The 22,518-nt window shown below is 44.5% G+C and overlaps 1 protein-coding gene across 2 annotated transcripts in view; it reads left to right on the top strand.

Annotated features, from left to right (window-relative positions):
• RASA2 (RAS p21 protein activator 2) overlaps window positions 1-22,518 on the top strand; it is a 114,723-nt gene that overhangs the window by 89,050 nt on the left and 3,155 nt on the right. For both annotated transcript variants that reach the window (XM_075068494.1, XM_075068495.1), the window contains 8 exons: window positions 1,537-1,623; window positions 1,712-1,789; window positions 8,642-8,715; window positions 16,098-16,204; window positions 18,656-18,738; window positions 19,493-19,701; window positions 21,467-21,570; window positions 22,228-22,417. In XM_075068494.1, the coding sequence (XP_074924595.1) occupies window positions 1,537-1,623; window positions 1,712-1,789; window positions 8,642-8,715; window positions 16,098-16,204; window positions 18,656-18,738; window positions 19,493-19,701; window positions 21,467-21,570; window positions 22,228-22,417 (932 nt within the window). The remainder of the gene's footprint in view (window positions 1-1,536; window positions 1,624-1,711; window positions 1,790-8,641; window positions 8,716-16,097; window positions 16,205-18,655; window positions 18,739-19,492; window positions 19,702-21,466; window positions 21,571-22,227; window positions 22,418-22,518) is intronic.

Here is a 22,518-nt window from a genome sequence, read left to right as displayed (position 1 = left end):
CAGCTTGGCTACTCATCTACCTGCTGCCTCAGAGTGTGTAGCCTCTAGACTTTCTCCCTGGAGGCCCAGCTCCTACATGAGCTGCTGACCTCCAGGGCTTTCTCCATGAAGTCCTTTCCCAAGTCTGGTTCTTCCCTGAGTGGATCCTTGGTCATAGTCTGTCTCCACTTCCATCTGCCTGGGGTTGGCCTTTTTCCAGGCCTACCACAATAGAGGTCTACCCAGACCTAGCTGGACCCAAGCCTCAGAGGGTTGAGTAGTTTTCCAAACTGACCCAACACCGAACCTGAGTCAGCACCACTACTATCCTTCTGCACCTGGGGTTGGCACGGCAGCAGCTGCATGTGCAGGCAATTGTGTGCCCTTGCCCTGCTCCTACTATCTGCCACCCCTGCTACGCTGTGTGAAGTGAAGGGCTGTGACTTCTTGGCAGACTTACTCTGCAGCACACTCAACACAGAGGTGGTGGTGGCTGGCCCGAGCAGGTCAGGCTGCTGCTGCTGCTGCACCAAGCAGCTGGGTAGGAGGAGGAGAGCCAACCCAAGCACAAGAGGGTCTGGTTATTTTCCTACCTGATGCTTGTAGTCAGATCCTATCTGGTTTGGGTCATGCTGCAGGACTCTTTCACACACAAGCCTCCTCCCCGCTACTCTCTCCCTTCAGTCATAGGGATGTTGCTCATCAGTCACAGGCAAGGCTGAGCCTTGCTCCCCTTAAAGAGACAGCCAGCCTGTGACAGTATACATGTATTTATATAATATAAATATGCCTTTAAGTTTAAAAAACAATTGGGATTGAGCCATAGATCTCTCCATTTCTGACATTTATCAGCAACGATAAATTATGAATAGCGTCTCTCACAGATAGGTACAGTTGTATATGACTGGTACTTCTGAGAAAACCTGAAAAACTCAAACAGTGTCGTAAAGCTGTGTTAGCTTGTTACTAGAGGTGGTTGAAAACTTTCTACCTAAACCATTTTTTCAACAGAAAATTGGGGTTTGAGCTAAACTTTTTTTGGCTTTCTGTGGAAAATTCCATTTTTACCATAAACCAAAAGAAAAATTTTGATTTTTAAAAAAACTGTAGGTTTTGAATTTTTCAACAAAAAGTTGAAATTTTCTAGAGGAATACCCATTTTCCCACCAGTATGTTGGGGGGAGAAAAGAAAAAAAAATCCTAAAAATCAGTGAACATTGAAACATACAGAAAAAAATCCTACCAAAACAAAATGTTACTTTGCACACACACAGTTCTCTTCTTTTGGGAGGAATAACACCTGACAAGTTGTTAGTTTAATGCACTATGGGAAGGCATTCAGATACTACAGTGATGGGAGCAATAGATGAACCTGTATATAAGATGTTTAAATTTTCTCATGAGAATTTACATTATTTCTAGCTAGAAATAATGTGTGACAAATCAAGTAAGATGGCCATTTTGCCAAATCCCTATTTTGAAATCCAGGTTTTGTATTGAGTTGCCTAAAAATGTAAAGGGAATCTTCAATTTGTTTCCTAAAATTATTTATTTTAGGATGCACAAACTTCTAGAACGTTAACTCTTATATCAAAAACTATCCAAACTTTGGGGAGCTGGGGAAGTTTGTCCAAAAGCAAGCTTGTAAGTATATTAACATTCTTACACTGATGTATTTGTTTCACGGATCTTCTTGTTAGACATCAATTTATACACTTATCTTCTCTTTTAGTCAAGTTTCAAGGAGACATTTATGTGTGAGTTTTTCAAAACGTTTCAAGAGGAAAAGTTTACAGAAGCTGTTCAAAAGGTACCTACTATGTATACAATATTTGGCTTTTTAATGCCTTTGAGAGCAGGCCAGGCTTAATAAAATGCCTATGATTTAAGATGTTTCCTTGCAATTCTCTTTTTTAGAAATCCAAATATTCTTATGTGCAATCTGTTTTTAATAAACCATAGATGTGAAAAAACTGCCAAAGCAAATTTTTGGAGCTATAATCCAGCTCTCCATCTTGGCTGGAGATGACTAAACTGAGGCTTAAACAATATAAAATATTTAGATATTTAAAATAAGTAGATTATAGAATGTTTATATATGAAAATTGTACTGAATTTAAGCTTAAAGATCTTAGCTTCTTAAATATCTCTGGATGATCTCTGAATTGATATAGTCTAATAGGGTATATATCTTAAGCTATTATATTGATATTACTTCATCCAGAGGTTTGTTATGAATGGTCTTATTACTGAAAACACTAGATATCTATGTATTGAGTAGAGATGTGTTTTTATATTTGCCTCTTTGCTATATTTAAATGGAGAGCAGCTCTGAACTTTAACTGTATGGATGTTAAAACACTTAGAACAGTTGAGCTTTCATCAGATTGCTTTGAAATTTGGTATGCCTCCATGTGGCCACAGGGTATGGTTAGTGATCCAAATATGGGGCTATTTGACCAAGGGGTTACTGAGATACAGGCCCTGAGGAAGTGAGGGAAAACCAAGGTTCAAATACTATAGTGTTCCCCGATCAAAGTGCCTGGCGCACAACAGTCGTTTGGGGGAAATCACATGAAAACAGTATTTCAAAAATATTTGTGCACCTAATAGATTACACTGTGCATGTGCAGAGAGCCTATCTGGAAAACTATATCTACACCACAGGTCATGAGTGGCTCTAAGAATATATTATGGTCATCGAGTCCAAGCACCACCCCAGGAACTGAGAGTTTGAATCCAATTTGGGGTAAAAATCTGAAGTTTAAAAAAAAAAAAAGTGGGCATATTGCTCCATTCTGCCTCTATCAAAGTGTTATTTTTATTTTGGAGAAATGTATTCTGAATACAGCGGAATAGTCAGAAGAGGCTTAAATTTTTTTTGGAAGGAGAATAAACTCCACAAGCAAATGCTTGCTGGGAGCGGAGGTGATAAGGCATGGAAGAGTAGGTAGGAATAAGGGGAGAGGGTTGGCGGAATAAGGTGATGGGGAACTAAGGAGAGGGATGAGACATTGGGAAGAGGACTAGGGAGAATAGGGGCCAGAGGCACATGTCAGCCCACGTTCCCCTCCCAAGTGTGTGTTTCCCCCAGCCCATCTAGAGGGGTCTGACCCTCCCTTTTCCCTGCCGTCTGCTCCCCCCCCTCCCCCCGAGAGTCACAGATGAGGGTGTCTGAGCTGCTTTCCCTCCCTGCTCCCAGTATGTGTGCCAAGATCTGAAAGCCCCAGCCCATCTATAGACATATGATCTTCTCAGCCTGTGGTGGCCTCTCCGCTCTTCTTCTGACCCAGGTTTGGGGGGAGCTTGCCTTTTGGGGATGTCTGAACCCCTCTCCCCACCCCATATGTGAATCACAATCTGGGGAAGCCCTGTCCTTCTAGGTGGTGAGCTTAGAACAGCCATGCTTAAAGCATGTGCCAGGAACACACTGCTGACACTGGGGTGAGGAGCTGAGAGCAGGTGTGCTTGACAAACATCAGAAACTCTCCAGCATGGGGGAACAGGAAGTTCACACACCTCAGAGCTGTTGTTTCAGGCTGTACCTTATCTCCAGTAAGTATTCTCTCTCCAGAGAATCTCATTGAGATGAACTGGCTGTTTAATTGCTGAGCCTGCTATACTGTTGATGGATGTGTAGAACTCCTCCCTTCCATTCTCTCTGTAATGTCATGCAGTATTGGCAAAGGTTTGGAAGCCCTTCCTGTTTAAATGACAGCTCTTCTAAGTGCTCTAAAATCTGCCTGCTTAGATGGATTGTCTTGACATTTGCTATGCCTTGTGGGAGTGTAGGGTGGCTTCGTGATCCAGATGTCTGGTCATTTGACCAAGGGGTTGTCGAGATACAGCCTGCTGGGGAAAAAAACAGCATTTCCTTAAATTTGTAGATTCTAGCAACTTTGAAGTTTGAAACTCACCTGGGGTGGAAATCTGAGAATGAACTATAAAGATTTGGGAAAAATATGGTTCTATCAAGGGTTGGTGTGTTTGTGTTTTTGTTTTTCAAAGCATGACCATTATCCCCATTTCACTATAGCAAAATATACAGAGGTGGGAGGAGAGGAGAATTTAGGAATCACATAGAACTGTGTGGCCTAGTGGAAAGACCATTAGACTGGGACTGTTCCCAGCTCTGCCACTGACCTGCTGAGTGACCTTGGGCAAGTCACTTTGTCTCTCTCTGAGCCTTGGTTTCCCATCTGTAAAATGGAGATAATAAAATGTCTTTGAGATCTACTGATGAAAAGCACTATATAATAGCTAGTTCTTCTGATTTATTAAGTAGCCACAGTAGCATATCAATTACAAACCTAAATGAGAACTACAACTGTTTAAATGACCACTAACCTCTATCAACATACATTTTTCTGTTTAAAAAACTAGGAAATTAAAAGACAAAAAAACTTTAAAACAAACTTTAAGCTTGCTCCAGGGAGAGCTTGTGCCCCTCCAGAACATAGAGTTCAGCAAGATTCATACTCTGGAAAACCAGAAAGTACAAAGTTATGGTAAAAGCCTACACAGCCTTAACTCTGCTCTCTTTGAGCAATGCCCGACTACACCCATCAGAGCTGGCTTTATGACCTGCGGGGCCCGATTGGAATACTCAGCGGCGGTCCAGGGCTTCGGGTGGGGGGGGGTCCACGTCAGGTCTTCCACGGCACTGAAGGCCCCTCCACTGCCGAGATGCCACCAAAGACCCTCAGAATGGACCCCCTGCCGCTGAAGTGCCGCCAAAGACCCCTGGAGCAGGGCCCCCTTAGGAGTGGGCGCGGGGCCCAATTCCGGGGAATTGGGGGAACCAGCGTAAAGCCGGCCCTGACACTCATTGCACATGCACTCGTGCTCTCTCTCTACTGCCTGTGCTTGCCCTGTGATCAAACACTGAGCCTACTACCCTGATAGAATATTACATCTATAAAATTTAACCACTTTACATCCTTTTACATCCCCTTCATAATTCCACGCAAGACAACACCTAACCTATATTTTCCCATTACCTATCATGAAATCCACAGACTGCTGTCATATCCCTCCTCATCCATGGCAAGAAGACCCCACTGTCCTGCTACTAGCGCAACATGTACAATCTGTATTGAAATTATGTAGACTGCAACCTCTAGTTGTTCTTTGAATTCTGGTCCCCATGTGTGTGTTCCACCAAGGCTGAAACAGGAGAGTTCTAGCAAGTGGTGTCTGCTTGTCCACACCTATGTAGATGCTCTCCTCATGCTCTGTACTGAGGGAATAAGGGGCAGCGTGCACCCATGCCTCTCCAGTTCCTTCTTACAGCGTGGCCTGAATCAGACTCTTCTAGTGTCTGGAACTGATCATCCTCTACGTTCTTGCCTGTGACATATTTAAAAGTTTTATCCTGTTAGTTTTTTCATGGTTAGATAAATAGTTTAAATTCCCTGCCCCGGGGAATCCTCCAATTCCCTCAATGTAGGACTTAAATTGTGTCCAGCCTTCTGGGTTGCAGCCTCTGCTCCCACTCCTCTTCATTCAGTGCTGCCTCTGCAGCCTTGAAGAAACTCATATCTCTGCTAAGTACAGTATCTGCCTCTCCTTGCTAGTTGAACGTGGCAGGCACAAGAACCCTTAACTTTGGAAACCCCTGACAGAACGTGCCATGAGGCTTCAGTTGAATCCAGTCTGTGGTGGTAATCCTGTACGTGGACCTGAGACATCAAGGAGTGCGCCGTCTGGCTCAGTGCCTTACTCAGACATGGGAAAGGCTAGGTGACAGTGTCCTTTATTCAAGCTATTCTCATGAGAGTAAGATGCACTATCATAAGCATAAGAGCAGAGTCCCTCCTACACCTTAGAGAAGGGATCCCTCTCTGCAGGTTGAGTAGACCTTCATGACCATGATCAAAAGGCTCATTGGAACAATGCTCTTCAACATGGACCTCAGTAGCAATCAAAACAAAACACTGAGTGTCGAAGGACCCTAAACCATCATTACCAATGATAACACAGTCAAAGGGGGCATCACCAGCAGTACCACAGCCCCAGAAGGAACTACCAACTATTAAGAGTTCCTTTACACAGACACCAGTGGTACAGGGCGATGAGACTCAGCTTCCAGAATCCTACACCACTGCAGAAAACATTGTCATCCTCCCATACCCACAATCCGCCCCCCGCCCTGGGTTGTTCAGACCTACCTTCACCAGGGAAATCATCTCCCATTCCATCTTCTAGCCATGGCTTCCCAATGCCTGTACCAGTGACAGCACTGACAGAACCAGACCCAGACTTCTCATCTTCCAGGGTCATCTTCCCCTCCACAAAGGGAGTTCAGTCTGGGCAGAGGTTCAGGAGTCCTCTCTCAGCCTTTCAGCCTTGTTGTTCTAATTGTGGACCTCATCCCTCGGGACCACCACACCCTTCTTTCGATGGATCATTCTGGCCTTACTGGGGACCATGGGACCTGTACACATGGCATGCAGAGTCTGTGTATCCCATAGGGAATCCCATTACCCCTCTTTGTCCAGGGACCAACTGGAGATTCCTTAATCTACAGTGGAGGAGGAAGACTAACCAGATCCACCAGTACCACTGGACCCAAAGGTATTTCATCTTTCTTGCCTGATATGACTGCTCTGGATAACCACATACAGTTCCAAGAACTACTACTGAGAGTAGTAGAAGAGCCTCTTAGTGGAGATCCAGGGCTCATAACACAAGCTCTTGAACATTCTACAGCCTTTCTGGTCTAGCCAAATAGCACTCCCAGTCAACAAGGCCATATTAGAACCAACAAGAACTGTATGACAAACACCAGCCACTTGTGCCCCTACCTCTGAGAGGGCAGAAAATCATTACTTTCTCCCAGCTAAAGGAGCAGAGTCCTTCCACCCTGCCTCAATCTCCCTATTTGTCCAAGCAGCCACAGAAAGTTCAGACAGCAACACCTAAAGGCCACCGCCGCTGACAAAGAACATAAGACCGGCCATACTAGGTCAGACCAATGGTCCATCTAGCCCAGTGTCCTGTCTTCCAACAGTGGCCAATGCCAGATGCTTCAAAGGGAATGAACAGAACAGAGTAATCATCAAGTGATCCATTCCCTGTCACTTGTTCCCAGCATTGGGCAAACAGGGGCTTCGGACACTTCAGAGCATGGTTTTGCATCCCTGCCCGTCCTGGCTAGTAGCCAATGATAGACCTATCCTCCATGAGCTTATCAACTTCTTCTTTTTTAAACCCTGTTTAGTCTTGCCCTTCACAACATCCTCTGGCAAGGAGTTCCGCAGGTTGACTGTGCATTGTGTGAAGAAATAGTTCCTTTTGTTTGTTTTTAAACCTGCTGCCTATTAATTTTCATTGGGTGACCCTTGGTTCTTGTGTTATCTGAAGGAGTAGATAATATTTCCTTATTCACTTTCTCCATACTAGTCAAGATTTTATAGACCTCCATCATATTCCCCTCCTTTGTCATCTCTTTTCCAATCTGAAAAGTCCCAGTCTTTTTAATCTCTCCTCATATGGAAGCTGTTCTATACCCTTAATCATTTTAGTGGCCCTTCTCAGTACCTTTTCCAATTCTAATATCTTTTTTGAGACTGGCTTGACCAGACCTGCATACAGTATTCAAGGCTATGACTTTTGCCAGGAAGCTCACTGAACTGCATGCTCTAACATCTGAACCATCATATGCAATCTTCTTTTTAGATAAGATATACTTATGCCCTCAGCCAAGGTTTCTCTCTAAAATAGTATCAAATTTTCACATCAATCAGTTTACTTACCTGTATTTTCCCAAAACTGCACGCAACTGCTAAACGTATTGGACATTAGACAGCACTGGCATTTTACATAGCACCAAACAGTTTCAGCGACCCACTCTGCTGTTCATGGCTATAACAGACAAAATGAAATGGTCTTCTGGTCTCTTCTCAAAGAATTTCATCTTAGATAACTTCCTGTATCGGTGTTTATGATCTGGCTGGCAATTCTCCACCAGACAAGCTGACAGCTTGCTCCACAAGATCACAAGCAACCTCAACGGTGTCTTCACTCAGGTCCTATCCAGAACATTTGTAAAGCAGCTGTTCTAATTTATTCATCCACCATTCAGTACAGCTACACCTAAAACAGTGAATGCCACTGGAGTGCATGCAGGTAATTCCCAGAGGCTATTGCCAACTCCAGGGTCAGAGTTAAGATTGCGCAGGCGTTTTCCTTACTCTTGTTTCCTGCTTTTTCAGAAATTTGAGTTTTGCTGAGCTCAACATTCTGAAAGGCATGAGCTAGCACCTGTCAACTTTAACTTTAACGTAAAGTTTTTTGCCATTTAACTTTTTTATATATTTGTATATTACATATAAGCATAGGCCCAGATGTTAAAAATGAGCCTAAAATTAGGCTCCTAACTTAATAAGTGTCTTAACTTTAAAAAGTACTGAGCAACCAGCAGCTCCTATAGTCTTTTGGAAATCTTGTGTGTAGTTCAGAAATTTCTATTGTACTCTTCATAAATTGTTTTCATGTTACTGACCTTTTAAAACTGAATTCCATACAATTTACCCTTAATTACATTCTATTTACCCAAGTATTTGTGTACTGTAATAAATGGTGTTTTTATGAGAGACACTATGGATTGGAGCAACTTTTTTTCTTTCCAAACATAACCTATTCTCCTTGTTCTTTTTAGTTTTTAGATGAAGTGTCATCTACTGAAAGTAAAGAGCCCAGTGGCATGAGTGAACCAGTACATCTAAAAGAAGGGTAATTGAAGTGTAAAGTACTGTCCGTTACACAAATGTTTAGTAAAGAAATAATACCAAAGCAAGGACATTATGCGTGTCCATTTTGTATTATTTATACATGGAGATTCTGTATGAATTTTACCCCTATTTAATTACAGCAAATTACTTTATAAAATGAGCTATAATTAGAAAACATTTATTTACATGTTGCATTGATTATATTTATGAAATTTTGTGAAAATACTCCATTAGATATACATCAGTGATATGTAGTGTGTAGAATTAGTTAACAGCTCTTGTGAAATTTTTATAACTCCCCTTAATGTATTTTAGGAAGCTTATCTTATTTCTTAATATTTTCAGTCTCTCTGTATTTCTGATGGAATGTAATCCATGCCCTCTCAGTGGCAGATTTAATAAATGTTAAAATGTATTTCAGAATCCTATAACCTGCTATTAGAATGACTTCACATGCTCTGCCTCTTGAGCTCTGAGACACCAAATATACCAAAGCAGAAAAATCCTTCCCATAATTAGCATATAAAAGTTTCGTTCTTAATGAATCATGGAATATTTGAAAAACATGTGAGGCAGAGGTGGCTAATGGTAAAGTAAAAAGTTTTGTTTGCCCATCAACTTTCTTGAGTTAATCCATTTACAAGCTGTTCCTGGGTTAAAAAAAAGATGGTTTATATCTGGGAAACAGATTTTTAGCAACGGAATCATCCTCTGCAGAACGGTAGCTTCTGGCACGTGCTTCTTCTTCAGTCTGAGAGTTAAATTGCCAAACTTCCTTAATGTGGCAAATAGTATACCTTTTACCCTGCCAAAACATGGAGGAGAACAATGCCTGTTGCCAAAACATACTGAACAGAAATGAGGAAGAGGACAGCTACAACAGACAAGTCACTAAACATGCTGATCCACAAGCCTTTTCAATGCTAGGGAGTTTACCAATTGCTGAAAATAGGTGTCAGCAAAGGGTGCAGCTGAAGCAGTGTTGAATGCAATTTGTTCTGGTCTGCATTTGCTGTTGAACATCAGTTCAGTTGCACCTGTTTCCTAAGCTGGACAAAGCTATATCCTCTGAGAAAGGTGGAGAGGAGAGAGAATCTTGTAATTGGATACACATCACCATTTTAGTACAATGCAGGTCTCCAGAGGTATGCAAGAGTTCCCTGTCCTGGGTTGGTGCTTCAAACAGGTGAGCACTAGGCAATTGAGATCCCATCAAAGTTCTTACCTGCTAAAGAACCTCTTGACTGAGTCACTATAAGAAAGGAAGAAGTGAGGTTTTTTTACCCATGAAAGCTTATGCCCAAGTAAATCTGTTAGTCTTTAAGGTGCCACCGGACTCCTTGTTGTTTTTGTGGATACAGACTAACACTGCTATCTCATGATACTATAAGAGGGGCAGTCTCAAGATCTGTTTTGTGAACCAAAGGCGTCTTTAAACCTAGATGTCTTCTTCGCGTGATTGCTCATGTGTATTCCACAGTAGGTGTGCGTGCTTGCCACATGCACTGGTGCCAGAAGTTTTTTCCTTAGCACTGCTCATATGGGGGGAGCACCACTACAATCCCTGGAATGGCACTTCTATGCCATGCTATAAGGGGAGCTGCGCATTCCCCCCACCCACCCTCAGTTCCTTCTTGCCGCCAATGAAGGTAGTTGGAACTTCATGCTCCAGCTTTGCTGCAGCTTTCTCTAGTTAGCCTTAGTACAGTTATTCCATGAGCTGAATAGTTTCTCAAGTTAATTGAGTAGGCTTGGGGCATGCCCCATGCCCCAGACTTCAAATCATGTAACTCCTGTCACAGATCTATGCCATGAAGTGACCCTCACGCTCAGTGTCTCTGCTGCTTGGGCGAAATTCATGTAAGTGAGCACTGCAGGATCTGTAGATCATTCAAGCCGCAGACTAAGGAGGAGAGGGGCATCAGGCTTCGCGCTCTCCTGATGGAATCAGCGCTGGCCCCAGCACCTGCCTGGCACCACATCTTTGGTGCAGAGTGAAATCCCCTCCACTAGCCAGCACTCCCCATCCAAGAAGCAGGGGAACACTCAACTGCGCCAAGAGAAGGAAAGGGGCGAGGCTGGGCCCGAGCCAGGCAGCCTGCGATCCCCCTCAGGACCCAGGCCTCCAATTCGCGTTGAGCAGAGCAGCCCTGTCCTATCTGCGCGTGCCTCCCCTGCGGAGAGGATGCCGTCGACACCAGAGGCCGTGTGTGACATCTTGACCTTCCCGGTACCCAGGGCACCGCCGGGGACGGGCCCCCGGTCTCGAGGGAAGCCACCGCTGGGAGTACAACAGACCTCCCTGATACGGCACAGTCCCCACTCTGAGGCCTGCTCACTACCTCGCTCGACGCAGTCCTCCTGCAGTTCGTGCCAGCCCTCTACTCCACTTAGGCTGACTGGCTCGCTGCCTGCACGGGAGCCTTGGGACTCCTCCACACCTCACCACCAGGGACACAGGCACCGGGACAAGTGCTGCCTACGCTCTTCCTCGTGTCGCAGCTACCATAGCCGATCCTGGCGCCATCGACACTTCAACTCGAGTTCCTGCTCTGCCAGGCATCGCACTCAGAACTCTCCCCAACGGTTCACCAGCATGTCGTAACTCCGGCCGCCGGGGTGAGTACAGGAGCCGCACATCAGACGGGTACTGATCCTCGATGTTGAGGTCCCAGTCACACGGAAGGCACAGTCACAGGCACCGCCACTTTCTCTGCTTCTATGGTACCGTACAATCAACGATGACCTCAGCATCGGCACTCAGCCACCTGTCACCAAGTCGTGCAGCTCAGCTGGAACAAAACGTGCTGCCCGACCCCCAAGTTGGTCAGTGGCATGAGGCACCGTGGCAAGGGCAGTGGTGTCAGTGGGTACCGTGGCTGCAGATGTCCGCCTAGGTACAATCTTGCTCAATGGCCGGAGCATCCCGGGCTCCTTTGGCCTCCCCTCCTCTGCAGAGGAAAAAGTCATTAGTCTTGAGCCGACAGCACCGCACCCAGACTCTGACCTAGGGATTGACCCACCGGTACCACCCAACGCCCTAGGCTCCATACCGGTCCCCTCACCGGCACTGGAGGATGCCATAGCGGCACCACCGCCCATCCCACAGGAGGACTTCAGGGCACACCAAGAGCTCCTTAAGTGGGTGGTGTCCAATCTTCAGCTCTGGGCTGAGGAGATGGAGGAGCTGTCTCTCTCTCTCTCTCTCTCTCTCTCTCTCTCTCTCTCTCTCTCTCTTTTTAACATACTTTCGTCCTTGACACCGGTCCATGTGGGCCTGCCTCTCCACCAGGGAGTAGCCAACATCTCGACTACCCTGTGGCAAACCCCGGCTTCCTTGGTCCCCATCTCCAAGAAAGCAGAGAGGAAATACTTCATGCCAGCTAAGGACCAGGAGTACTTGTATTCCCACCTGACACCTAACTCCCTGGTGGTGGAATCAGAAAACCATCGGGAACGACACGGGTCAGCCCGCATCCACCCCCAAAGATAAGAATACCAGGAGACTGGATATGTTTGGCAGGAAAGTTTTTATACCTTGGCGAGTTTCCAGCTCAGGGTGGCCAACCATCAAGCCCTACTGAGTCTGTATGGCTTCAACTTATGGGGGTCCCTACCAAAATTTGAACCTCTCCTCCCAGAGCGGGACAAAAGGAGTTCAGAGCTCTGGTAGAGGAAGGAGCGGCAGCGGCAAAAGCAGCCTTCCAGGCAGCGTCGGACACAGCTGACACAGCAGACCACTCGATGGCCTCCGCCATATCCATGCGCAGGGCGTCCTGGCTCCTCCTGTCCAGATTGTCCGCGGAGTCCCAGTCCCTGATGCAGGACCTTCCCTTTGACAAGAAAGTGTTGTTCGCGGACCAAACAGATGTCCGCCTACATGGGATGATGGATTCCCGCATCCCTCTGCAAACCTCCGGCGAAGGACAAGCCCAGGCCACAAACTTCGGCTCCTCCTGCTAGGAGCAGCTATGAGCCTTCACCTAAGAGACCGAGGGAACAGAGGCATCGGTCCCAACGTCAGTCCCGCTCGGCCCCACAGCCAGGCCCCTCAAAGGGCAAAAGGCAGGGCAAGAGGCAGTTTTGACTTTAGGGGGGGTGGGGGGGGGAGCACCAGGCCTGTTGCCAGGGAGACCCCCCCAGTTAATAAAGTTTGTGTTCTGCAACTGTTTATCTGCCTTCCAAGTGGAGTGGTCCCGTATAACGCTGGACCAGTGGGTCATCCAACACCATCTCCAAGGGCTACATGTTGCAGTTCACTTTCACCCACCACCACCCCCGACTCTGGGGAGCCTCAGGGACATGGAGCATGCCTGTGTTCTAAACCCAGGAGGTGGCACGCCTGCTCCACCTAGGGGTGGTGGAAAGGGTACCGGTAGAATTCCAGGGCAAGGGCCTCTACTTCTGGTATTTCCTGATCCCAAAGGCAAGAGGCAGGCTCAGACTCATCCTAGACCTACAGGATCTCAACAGTTTTGTGGTCTGCTGCAAGTTCCACATGGTATCTCTGGCCTCTATCATTTCCTCCCTGGACCTGGAGGATTGGTACGCGGCCCTGGACCTCCAGGACACGTATTTCCATATCCATATATTCGAGGGACACGGTCGCTTCCTCCGATTTCCTGGTGGCGGGGGGGACCACTACCAATTCATGGTCCTCCCGTTTTGGCCTTTCCACGGCCTCCAAGGTTTTCAGCAAATGCATGGCAGTAGTAGTAACCTACCTTCGGAGGAAAGGGGTGCAGATCTTCCCACACCTGGACAAGTGGCTTCTCAGGGGCAACTCCCGGTCCCAGATGCAAGCCCATGTGGAACTTCTCCTATCCACATGCACGGATCTCGGCCTAGTGGTGAATGAGACCAAATCTACGTTAATTCCAGTTCAGCGCATAGAATTCGTAGGGGCACTACTGGACTCATTAGAGGCCACAGCCTCTCTTCCTCTGGACAGATTCAAGACTCTCAAAGGTCTCATTGCCTCGGTCACACTCGCTGTCGTCACGGGGAAGGCTGTGTGCCTTCAGATCCTTGGTCACATGGCGGCATGCATGTACATGGTCCACCATGCCAGGCTCAGAATGAAGCCCCTCCAGCTCTGGCTGGCCTCTCAGTATTTTCAGGCCTGGGACGGGCTGGACAAAAGGTTATCACGCTACCGCCCCAGGTAGTTGCTGCCCTACAATGGTGGTCACTCCTGCGCAACATGCTGCAAGGGGTCACCTTCTGAGAAATCTCCCCCTCACTAAACTGGTGTCAGATGTCTCAGATGGGGGCTGGGGAGCCCATATAGGGAGCATTCAAACCCCAGGGAGATGGTTGGCCTTGGAATTGTCCCTACACATAAACATCAGGGAGCTCAGGGCAATACAGTTGGCGAGTGTAGCTTTCACAGGAAGGTGGTCAGAGTCCTCACAGAAAATACCACTCTGATGTTTTTTCCCGCCAATACGAGTGGTCACTCCACTGGGAGGTTGACCTCTTTGCAACTGACCAGAACCAATGCTGCCCCTAGTTCTTCTCCAAGGGAAGGAGTGAGGAGGGGGGCAATCTCGGACGCCTTCATCCTGCAGTGGTTGGGCCAGCTTCTCTATGCCTGCCCACCTTTCCCTCTGATAGGCAAGGTCCTACAAAAAGTAAAAGCGGACAGGACGCAGGTCATCCTCATTGCCCCAGATTGAGCCCGTCAACACTAGTACGGGACCCTCCTGCAACTCTTAGCGGCTCCCCTGCGGAGGCTGCTGCTTCGCCAGGATCTCCTTTCCTAGGAATGGGGATACCTCCTCTATCCCAACCTGGCCGCGCTTTACCCGACAGCATGGATGCTCTGTGGTTACATTCGGGGGAGGGGGGAGGTGTTCAGAGAACGTCAAATGAGTTCTGTTGGAAAGCAGAAAGCCGTCCACGCGACGGACATACCTAGCCAAATAGTCCAGGTTCTCTAGATGGGTGGGGGAGCAGAGAACCTCCCCATCGTCCACATTGCTCCAACTCGTTCTCGATTACCTGCTGTCCCTTAAGACCCAAGGGCTAGCGCCCGCCTCCATCAGAGTGCATTTGGCGGCCATATCGGCCTTCCACCCACTGGTACAGGGCCAATTGGTCTTTTCCCACAATATGATCTCCCGCTTTCTAAAGGGCTTGGACCGTTCATTCTCGTACGCTAGGCCCCCCCATTCCGCGGTGGGATCTAAACCTAGTGTTATCCTAGGGTACTCCTTTTGAACCCTTGGCCACATGTTCCTGGTCTCAGCTGTCATGGAAGGTAGTATTCCTTGTTGCTATCTCATCAGCCCTACGTGTCTTGGAGCTTAGGGCCTTTACCTTGGAACCCCCGTATACAGTCTTCCACAAGGATAAGGTCCAGCTTCGCCCATACTCCGCATTTCTCCTGAAGATGGTCTCCACCTTCCATATGGATCAGGACATTTCCCTACTGTTACTCCGTCCTAAGCTCAATTCCTGCAACAAGGAACACCGCCTCCACGAGCTAGATGTGTGTAGGGCACGGCTTTTTACCTGAACCGAACCAAGCCGTTCAGGAAATCCTCACAACTGTTCGTTGCATTGGCCAAACGTATGAGGGGACAACCGGTTTCCACCCAGCACCTTTCCAGGAGGATCACGTTGTCCATACACACGTGTTATGACCTGGCAGGGGTTCCCCTGCCACCTATTGTTAGAGCGCATTCTACGAGAGCTCAGGCCTCATCAGCCGCCTATGTAGCTCACGTCCCTATCCAGGTCATATGTAGAGCTGCCACATGATCCTCTGTCCACACCTTTTCTTCGCATTATGCAATCGTCTCCCAAACACGGGATGACGCCAGGTTTGGTAGGGCTGTACTGCGTCCTGAAAACCCTTAAACTCCTACCCACCTCATCAGATATAGCTTGGAGTCACCTACTATGGAATATACATGAGCAATGACTCGAAGAAGAAAGGACAGTTACCTATTCCGTAACAAGCATTCTTTGAGATGTGTTGCTCAGGTGTATTCCACATTCCGCCCTCCTTCCCCTCTGTCGGAGTTGTCTGGCAAGAAGGAACTGAGGGTGGTGGGAGTGCGCAGCTCCCCTTATAGTACGATATAGAGGCGCCACTCCAGGGTCGCAGCAGTGCTCTCCCCGTATTGGTACTGCTAAGGGAAAAACTTCCAGCACCAGTGCATGTGGCGAGCACGCATACCTACTATGGAATACAACTGAGCAACACATCTCAAACTCCAGTTACAGAACAGGTAACTGTCCTTCTTTGTGTTTTCATTGCATGACACGTAGTTCATTCTCTCCAGTTTGCTTTAAAAAAAAAAAAAAAAATTAGTTTAAAGCTAAGCTGTTTAGTAGGTGAGGTTTGTGCATTTATAATGTTATTTCTCTGTACAGTGAAATGTATAAAAGAGCTCAGGGAAGAACTCGGATTGGAAAAAAGAATTTCAAGAAACGATGGTTCTGCCTAACAAGCAGAGAGCTCACTTATCACAAACAGCGAGGTAAATCTTAATCTGTTCTTCGGCAATTTGATTTTTATTGAACATTGCTTATGTAATTGTGCTAAGAAATGGTAAATGTGTGTCACCGCCATTAAGTCACTTTTAACACCTGTATGGTTCATCTCAATTATCACTTCAAAAGGTGTTTTTTTTCTCCTGCTGATGATAGTTCATCTCAATTGATTGGACTCTTCCAGTTGGTATGCTTACTTTCATCTTTTCATGTTCTCTGTATGTATAAATATCTTCTGTCTTTGTGTTCCATTCTGTGCATCCGAAGAAGTGAGCTGTAGCCCACAAGAGCTTATGCTGAAATAAATTTGTTAGTCTCTAAGGTGCCACAAGTACTCCTGTTCTTTTTGCGGATACAGACTAACACGTCTGCTACTCTGAAACCTGTCATTTAAACATCATGATCATGTTCTTATTTACTGTAATAACAAAACTAACAATTTTCAATCTTTGGCTATTTCCTGTTCTGAAGTGATTTCAGAGATGTGTCTCGGTAGCATCCAATTTTGAATCCTGTTTTTTGTTTTGTTTTGTTATCAGCAAATATGTTTGCTTCTTCCCCCCCACTCCTCTCCTAGAGGTGCATGTTGCATATAGGGTTGCTCTACCCTGCATTCCAAACACTTCCCATCTGAGCTGCAGAGATCTAGTTCCTAGCCATCCTGCAGAAGGGCTTCTACAGACCCTACTATAATTCCACCCTGTTGGGTTCCCCATAACCAGCAGAACTATCAGGGAACATTGGGGTTCCCTGATACAGTTTTTTACAGTTTTAAAACCATTTCTAGCTAGAGTAAAATGTGTGCTTGTGACTAAAAGTTTCCTGGAAATGTACTATGTTAATCACAAATTAGTTTGACTACTTTATAGACTATTACTTATTTATAAAATTACAAGTGCAAAAAGGTCTACAGAGCAATCAATTTCTTCATCTCACAGAACTGTCCTTAAGGGTCTTCACCATTTAATCAAGTGTCTTTACAATTTAATCAAGGTATCTGTTCAGCAGAAATCCAGAATTCAGGAATCTTCAGTTCATGAGCTGCAGAGCCAAATTTTGATTCAAGAATCAAAACTGCCTGTTTTTGTTATCAGCCATGAAACCTTGATTTCTGCCTTTACACTATCTGCAGATTTATGAAAGAAGCTACTGTTAAACCTGTGTGATACTGTAAAGGAAGTGGTCTACAGGTAACAAACTGTGACCTATATATAGTTTGAAGGAGCACCTAGAGACACATTGACAGACATGACTATAATTGTCAGTTATGAGTAACAAACAGGTTTCTCTTGATGCTAGCCAGTGGCCCATGAATAGGCATTTATATGTTCTGAATAGTTGACTGTACCCATTACATCTTTAGTATTGCCTGACGAAAGTTATATAAGCAACATAAATTAGGAGTTCATACATGATACCACAGCTAAGAGCTAGCTTTCATGATTTTGTTTCTTCCTATGTTCTTTGCTACTTGTTCACAATACGCAAAGGTAAGGATCTCATCAGTATTTTCCTGATTATTGACACTTTGCCCATTAAGTGGAGGAACTTCTTTTCTAGTCTTAGTGTGTTTCTAGCTTGCTCATCCTGAATCGTCCTTCACTCGTTGTTTTCAAACCCAGGGTTGTGAGTCCAGTCCTTGAGGAGGACATTTAGGGCTCTGGGGCAAAAATCTGTCAGGGGATTAGTCCTGCTTTGAGCAGGGGGTTGGACTAGATCATAGAATATTAGGGTTGGAAGGGACCTCAGGAGGTCATCTAGTCCAACCCCCTGCTCAAAGCAGGACCAATCCCCAGATTTTTAGCCCAGTTCCCCAAATGACTCCCTCAAGGATTGAACTCACAACCCCGGGTTTAGTAGGCCAGTGCTCAAACCACTGAGCTACCCCTCCCAGCCTTCAGAGGTCCCTTCCAACCCTGATTGTCTATGATTCTATGAAATAGTATGTGTACACGTGCTAATTTAACGAACACACATTTTGACCCATTAGAAGTGTTGGATTTGAAAAGGATGTGATACAGTAAAGTCTTGATTTCCTGCATAGGAAAGCTTTCTCTCTGCCATTCGTCTGTTGCATAATGGCATCTGATGAGATTTGATCTATGTTAATCACAATTCAACTTCTCACTTCAATAAAAGAACAGTGAACATACATAGGAAGCAGGTTGAACAAGTATTGTTTATTAATTTATGCAACACTACAAACAAATAAGTGAGAAACAAATGTCTTTCACCTGTCCATAATGTCTGTTTTTGTGCCTCATTTCTGAGCTCTCTATTCTCATATCATTAATGTTAAACCTTTTGATTAGTTTGTCCTTGTCAACCATGTGGATGCATATCTCTCTGAAATCTCAACTTCTAGTATCAATGCGCTGATCCCAGGAAATGATTTGTAGTCTGATTCATTCTTGTTATCCATTCACAAATTTATGCAGACAAAGAACCAATTTACAGCATTCCAATCAAACACATCCTCACTGTGGAGAAGCTTGAGGAGAGCGCCTTCAATAGGAAAAATGTGAGTCAGATGTAGCTTTTGAAATAATAGATTCATAATTCCTGACGAGTTCTTGAACACATGACTACTGGTGATAACTTCATAAAATAATCCCTCATCACTTTAGAATTAAATTCTCCATTTTTTTTCTGCCATGGATCCCCAAAGCAACATTTTTTGTCATTACTTCAATCCCACAATCCTTTGGGGTCATGAAACCATAGATGTTCTTTGAGCAGAGGTGATGGAGAAGGGAGCTCTGGAGGGTTCTGATGCCTTTAATTTGTGGAGAAATTATGTTGCTGTGGTCTGTGAGGTGATGCTGAAGGAAATAGGGGGATTTACATCTCCCTTTCCCTCCTCATCCACATGTTGCTCTGCTCCAAAGAAGTGCTGCTTAAAGATGGGGAGCAGCTGTCTGAGCACCAGGGGCCACTAGTTCAAGGCAGCTTGTTCTTCACCTTTTTTAGCAGTGCTTCCTGGTATCTGCTCCCTGGTCACACCACTTCCTGAGATGATGAGTGAAAAGTAGTATCAATGTCCCAGGGTGCTTGGTCAGATTAGAAATGGGACGGCAGCAGCAGCAGCAATAGAGAGAGGAGGAAGAAAGACCTTTCCTTCCCTCCACTTAATTCACTTCCTGTGGTTCCTTGTGACTGTTGGGTTTTGGTGATTTTTTTACAGTGACCTCTGTACAGTTGATTTGGATATCTTTAGAGTTACTCAGTATGTCACTGAACAGAATTTTTGCAGAATAAAACACTTTCTTCCACAGATGTTTCAAGTGATTTATGGAGAGAAGCCACTCTATATCCAGGCAAATAACTGTGTGGAAGCTAGTGAGTGGATAGAAGCTCTCTGCAGGGTAAGCAGGTGTAACCAGAGAAGACTGAGTGTTTATCATCCCTCCGCTTTTCTGAATGGGAACTGGCTTTGCTGCAAGGCAACCACTGAGAATACAAAGGGCTGCACTCCATGCACTGCGTAAGTCGCTTCTGAAGTAAAAAGCATTCTACAAGAAAATGAGTCATTGATTCCTTTTGCAACTTGCAGATGGTTTAAGCATTAGTTTCATATTTTCTTTCACAAGTTAGCTGGATGCTTCTCTCCTAGTTGAAAAAAAAGTCACTGTACTTTATCAGTATAAAATATTTTATTTTGATAGGCATGTTATTTCATCTAATACCATTTCAAAATACAAGAAAAGGGCAGTGTAGCATGTAAATTAGAAATGTTGTAAGTTATTGATATCCCTCTACAGAATATATATTGTAGCTCAAGATTCCTCTAGTCTGGGCATTGATTGTTGGATTACCTTGCCCGCAAGTATTACAGAAGCTGTCGTTTTTAGAACTCTGGCTTCTTCACATATACTGTAAATATGGGAATGCATCACAGTCCCTCTCCTGCTGCTGCTACAGAAATGGCTTCTCTCAGCAGCTGTGCCACAACCCTTTGGATGTTTTATGGCTGCTGTCTTTTCCCTCCCCACCCTGCAGTAATTGATGACAACCATCAGCCAGATCCTGTCATCTGATGAATCTGCTTTCCACATCTCTAGCAGGATGTAGCCTTGAAGCTGGCTTAAGCAGCTATACAGAAATATCCCTGTTCATCCTCTGGTCCACAGAATGAGTGGAAGGCATGTTGAGAAAGGGATGTAATCATTGTTGCTTATCTCTGGCTACCTCTGGATGGTGCAACTGCTCCTTTTGGATTGTTAGCAGCTGTTGAAAATTAGGGCAAATTTGAGGCTTCTCTCGTTTGATCAGATTCAGGATTCAAGTTAGGGTGCACAGATAGCAGAGAGCCACTATCACGACCTGTTAGCTAAGCTGAGCACTGTTCGCTGACTTGCAGCTGATGATTCGGCCCCAGGTCTGTCACTGTGCTGTTCAAGTTGTCCACTTTACCTTTTTACCTAGTATTCTACCAACCATTACTACAGTAAATTTCTTTAAAATATACTGTAGCTAAAGAAGAAAACATGCAATGCAATCTTACAATTTGTGTTGATCTGACATTTTGACAAAAGTATTAATTTGCTACTTAATTTTGTTAAAGCTGCTGCTGCTTAAAAAAAAGCATATTTTTGCATTTCTAATAAATTTTATCTTTTAATAACTTGATGGATTGTATGCTACCCTCAATGTTGAATTCAATCAACACTATTAAATCATCTAGTCTAGTCCCCCAGACCCATGGAAGATGATACCCTGAAAAAGTATTATTATTTTAAAATATCTCAATTGATTAACACAGTAGGACTTCCACCAATTTAAATGAACATCACTTTTTAAGAATGTTTTCATCTCTGTATTCCTAAAAGTACTCCATTATACTTATTTAAATAATGCCTCTCCCTCCTAGTGTCTTCACCTTTCAAATATAGTAGGGACTATTAAAACTGGGCATTTATTACCCATCGTAACTAAACTAATTGCAGCATTGGAATTATTTTCAAATATACGGCAAATTCTGCTGTAAAAGTCCATTTTTAGTGATACTACACTGCTGTCGTCTTTAATTTGTGTAAACTCATGTTTTTGCATCCATATAAGATTTATTAACTTGTTAAATTTTGAACACTAGTTTGAACATGTGAAGTTCTATGAGTGACAGGCATTATAATTATAAATGGATAAATATATTGAAATTCATTCAGCTCTTTCTTGTGTTCAAGCTCTCTAAGAGAATGGCTTGCAATATTTACTCTCTGTATCTTCACCTAACTTTATTTTGGTTGTAGAGGTGTTCCTGCTGATATTCAAATTGAGATTGATGGGGATAGAGAAACCGAAAGAATTTACTCACTTTTTGCTATCAACATGCCCAAACTACAAAAGATGGAAGGTATCTGAATACTAATTCAGTGGAGTTACAGTGGCATAAAATAATTGTAATGGCATGGAGAATAAGACTGATAATGTCATGTTAATGTTTTGTGTGTTCATTTTAATTTTATATAAATTGTACGTACTTTCTACTAAATTTCTGATATTACTCTATGATCATATCATTCTCGTTCAGCAGTTTGAGGTACAGTCTCCCCTGAATGTGCACATGTAACTCCCATTAAAGTGCTAATTGGATTTGTATGCAAATTCACAAGACTATACAACAATTTTCATGCAGTGAGCAAAGGGAATGCCACTTGGTCTTGTACTACTGCTCATTTATTAGCACTACGAAAAAGAATCCTTGGTGGCATGACTAAGAGTCAAGAAAGAATCAGGTTTATGACAGCATTACTGGTAGTCATCCTATTGTGGGGACCCCAATATGTAGAATTAATGTTAGACCCGTTGAGGATGAACTTACAAAGCTAAACCAGGTTGCTCACCATATCCAATTAATACCATTTTTCCTCCTTTGCTTAGTACATTTTCTATTGTTAAAAATAACTCCATATCTGAAAACTTTGAAATCCCTGTCTGATAAATGAGATGAGTTAGCTCTGTTTACTGAAAGTAGAAAACTATAACCTTTTATTTGTGGTGATATTTGTAGAGGCTTGTGGAAGTATTGCAGTCTATCAAGGTCCACAGAAAGAACTAGACGACTATTCTAATTTCACAATTGAGGACTCTGTAGCAACTTTTCAAACTCTTCAACAAATAATAGCCATAGTAGAAAAGCTGAATGAGCCTCATGAAAAATATCGGAAAAAAAGATCATCAAGTGCTAAATACGGCAGTGAGTAAGTATCCTCCGTATTTCCAGCCTCCTTGTATGTATGTACGTATGTATGGGAAAAAAGGATGGGTGGTGGGGGCTTTTAAGGGGTAGGAGTGTCTGAAC

This window comes from Chelonoidis abingdonii, chromosome 8, assembly GCF_003597395.2.
Source record: "Chelonoidis abingdonii isolate Lonesome George chromosome 8, CheloAbing_2.0, whole genome shotgun sequence".
Taxonomy (NCBI): Eukaryota; Metazoa; Chordata; order Testudines; family Testudinidae; genus Chelonoidis; species Chelonoidis abingdonii.
Note: the sequence above shows the minus strand (reverse complement) of the source record. Positions and strands in the feature narration are given on the sequence as shown.